The sequence below is a fragment of the Dunckerocampus dactyliophorus genome, chromosome 1, assembly GCF_027744805.1.
Source record: "Dunckerocampus dactyliophorus isolate RoL2022-P2 chromosome 1, RoL_Ddac_1.1, whole genome shotgun sequence".
Taxonomy (NCBI): domain Eukaryota; kingdom Metazoa; phylum Chordata; class Actinopteri; order Syngnathiformes; family Syngnathidae; genus Dunckerocampus; species Dunckerocampus dactyliophorus.
The window spans coordinates 949,071-953,038 of record NC_072819.1 but is presented as its reverse complement, the minus strand read 5'-3'; the positions used below and the strand labels follow the sequence as shown (position 1 = coordinate 953,038).

At 42.4% G+C, this 3,968-nt stretch overlaps 1 protein-coding gene across 8 annotated transcripts in view; it reads left to right on the top strand.

Annotated features, from left to right (window-relative positions):
- The window catches only part of LOC129194389 (ATP-binding cassette sub-family C member 4-like), a 65,651-nt gene that overhangs the window by 15,161 nt on the left and 46,522 nt on the right, over positions 1-3,968 (top strand). The window contains exon 1 of one of the 8 annotated variants that reach the window (XM_054799615.1): positions 19-599. The exons of 6 other annotated variants lie outside the window; for them this stretch is intronic. In XM_054799615.1, coding sequence (XP_054655590.1) covers positions 523-599 — 77 coding nt within the window. In that variant the 5' untranslated portion in view covers positions 19-522. Of the gene's footprint in view, positions 1-18; positions 600-3,968 lie in introns of those variants that run through there. One more of the 8 variants, XM_054799640.1, reaches the window with a different exon arrangement.

The following is a 3,968-nucleotide window of genomic DNA, read 5'->3' as shown; positions in this document are numbered from 1 at the left end:
GTAAGACTGGCGCATGCGCACAAAGACAACAGATGCAAGCTGCATTTATGACTTTTTTTTCAAGAATTCATCTTGTTAGTCGTGTGGGTATTTGGAATAGTCATAATAATCATAATACTTGTCGTATCAAGAGAAGCCTTTCATTTTCATACGGTCACGTGCGACTGTACAGACCAACATTAGCTTGAAAGCTTGGTACCAAAGTGTGAAAGTTACGTGCTGTGGCGTCTGCGGGTACACGTGACCATCGGAGGGGCGTGGTCTTCGTGTGGCCTTCAAGAGCTCCTCGCTCAATCAATTACGCGTCATGTTCCAATATCTGTCCACGAGCTCTTGCTAAGCATGCGCCGTGTGTACATGTAGCCCGTGGAACCCAGTGGGACTCGTCCAAAGCCTACGGGAGTGTGAGCCTTACGTGATGTCAGTGAAGTGAACACTGCAGTGCGGAGCGGAGCGGCGCTCGTCACTTTTCACGAAAGTTTGAAAGTTGGAAGACTTTTCCAAGTACTTTGTTCAAGTCCAATGTTCCCGCAGAAGGAAAAGGTGCAGACTTCGAATCCGCTGCAAAACGCGGGACTTTTTTCTCAGCTTTTCTTGTGGTGAGTAATCATGACGGAGCTCTACTACTACTAGCTTAACTCTCTTCCTGACTCACTAACCGCTGGCGAGCACGACGTGAAATGTCATTACACATCATACAGTATGACGCTGGATCATTCCGTTGCTTCCGGTGGGATCGTAAGTGGCTGGACGTGGGGGAGCGACGTGACGCGTGCCGCCCAAGTGAATCCACCAGCTGCGCGCAGTCCGCAACTTTAGCAACAGTTGAACACGACCTGCTCTTTGAGCAATCTCGTTTTGGAAGCACGGTTTATTAGACAGTAAAACGCTTACAATACAATACAATACAAATCTATACTCTCTTTTTTCCTGTTAGAAGAACACTTTTTTCTATTCATATTTTTACTTATCTAGTGGCATTTTTTTTCAATTCTATTTTTAGAATGTGCCATGGGCCAATAAAAAAACAGCCACAGGCCACAAATGGCCCTCAGGCCGCACTTTAGACTACGCTGAATTACAGTAATCCCTCCTTTAAGGCCATTCCAGACCCGACCGTGATAAGTGAATTTATGCCAAATAGGATTCCTTATTTGGAAATGCAATCTTTTGGTAGTTAGAGCCTAATAAACCTGTTTACCACCTTCTAAATACACTTTCCAACATCATCACAGCCCTCTAGACATGACATAACACCCCTATAGTCACCTTTACACTCCTATTACCCAATATAGTAGACATAATAAGAGTATAAACCTGTTTACTACTTTCTAAATACGCTTTTTAACATGATTAGAGCCCTCTAGACATGACATAACACCCCTATAGTCACCTTTACACTCCTATTACCCAATATAGTAGACATAATAAGAGTATAAACCTGTTTACTACTTTCTAAATACGCTTTTTAACATGATTAGAGCCCTCTAGACATGACATAACACCCCTATAGTCACATTTACACTCCTATTACCCAATATAGTAGACATAACAAGAGAAAACAGGACATAAATAAGACATTGATGTAAGATTAGTGACACCTAGTGGCCAGTGTGGAATACTACATATCATCACAACATCTTTGAATGGCTTCTATTTGTATTTGACTGGATGCGGACATGTTTGTGCTTGAAGATGCTTCCTTTCTGCTTCCACTTGCTGACTCGTACTGTAAGGTGATGATGATGATTATGATGAGTGTAGTTTAGAAAAATGATGAATTAAGAGTGAAGCTGAGGGAGGGAATATAAATGAATTCCATGCTGTGATTATAAAATGATTAAAAAGAATGGTTGGCATCCATCATGAAGGGATTTTGCGTGTAGTTAGCATGTGAGAGGCTCAGACACGTCAACATTTCTTGGTGAAAAGCTGCTTTGCTTGCCTCTGTTGCAACTTAGCCTTCCTATCTGCATCCTTTCTTGTTCTTTTGCTTAACAACACAAAGTTGCCGCTAATCTAAACCCATAAGCTGTTTAGCTAAGCTCTGGGTTACGTCATAAGGTCATACAAATGTGCAAGTCAATTCTCATTTACCTTTGGCGACTCACAAAGTGCGGCCTGGGAGCCATTCTTGGCCCGCACTTGGTTTTGATTGTCCCTTGGCACCCTAACCCTAATAAACCCTAACCCTTAACACCCTAACCCAGGGGTAGGGAACCTATGGCTCGGGAGCCAGATGTGGCTCTTTTGATGACTGCATCTGGCTCTCAGACATTTCTTAACACCATAAAATGTGTTTATTTTAATTTGTTTTCCTGACATTTTAAAGTAAAACATTACAGAAACAGAAACATTACAAAATTCAAAATATGCATTGTAATGCATTTTAACCCATCCATTTTTTTTTCTAGCGCAATGCCAGCTGTCCTTCCCATGTTTTCCGTGTCAGACACCAAAACTTGATTATTGGGGTTGTCCCTCCTTTAATCAAACCTCCTTTAATCAAATAGTCAGCTAGCTAATTGTGCAGAGACAACCCTTTTGATGAAAAAGGAAAAGAAAGAAAGATACGGAGTAGGGCACAAAACCATGCAGCACCGGAAGCTGCATTAATGGTAAAAAGTTATTTATTATTGGTTAGCTTCAATATAACAACATTATTACAAAGAATACATTCAGAGACTGATATTCTAAAATTGCTAGTATTCCTTAAATACTGTATACACACATTTGGTTGTATTCGGTGTTAAAAAATATGATATGGCTCTCACGGAAATACATTTTAAAATATGTGGCTTTCATGGCTCTCTTAGCCAAAAAGGTTCCCGACCTCTGCCCTAACCCTTGACACCCTAAACCTAATAAACCCTAACCCTTAACACCCTAACCCTTGACATCCTAAACCTAATAAACCCTAACCCTTAACACCCTAACCCTAATAAACCCTAACCCTTGGCACCCTAACCCTAATAAACCCTTAACACCCTAACCCTAATAAACCCTAACCCTTAACACCCTAACCCTTGACATCCTAAACCTAATAAACCCTAACCCTTAACACCCTAACCCTTGACACCCTAAACCTAATAAACCCTAACCCTTAACACCCTAACCCTAATAAACCCTAACCCTTGGCACCCTAACCCTTAACACCCTAACCCTAATAAACTCTAACCCTAATAAACCCGAACCCTAATAAACCCTAACCCTTGGCACCCTAACCCTAATAAACCCTAACCCTTGGCACCCTAACCCTTAACACCCTAACCCTAATAAACTCTAACCCTAATAAACCCGAACCCTTATAAACCCTAACCCTTGACACCCTAACCCTAATAAACCCTAACCCTTGGCCCGCTAACCCTTGGTACACTAACCCAAATAAATCCTAACCCTTTGCACCTAACCCTAATAAACCCTAACCCTTGACACCCTAACCCAAATAAACCCTAACCCTTGGCACCTAACCCTTGGCACCTAACCCTAATAAACCCTAACCCTTGACACCCTAACCCTAATAAACCCTAATAAACCCTAACCCTTAACACCCTAACCCAAATAAACCCTAACCCTAATAAACTCTAACCCTTATAAACCCTAACCCTTAACACCCTAAACCTAATAAACCCTAACCCTTAACACTCTAACCCTTGACACCCTAACCCTAATAAACCCTAACCCTTGGCACCCTAACCCTAATATACCCTAACCCTTGGCACCGTAAGCGGTGGAGTGGTGCCACCGACCGGGAGGGCAAATACCTGTTAGTCATTTTTGGCTGTGGTTAGCCATTGGCAGCGTGGAAGCACAGGAAGCACGGAAGCGTTAAATCCCAACACAAAGCAAAACCCAAACACACTCAGGCTGCTAATTGGCGGCTCGGCTGGACGTCTGCCCTCAAGGAACACACCAGATACCAAACCTTCTCATGGAACATCTGCGCCTCTTCTTCTACATAACCTTTG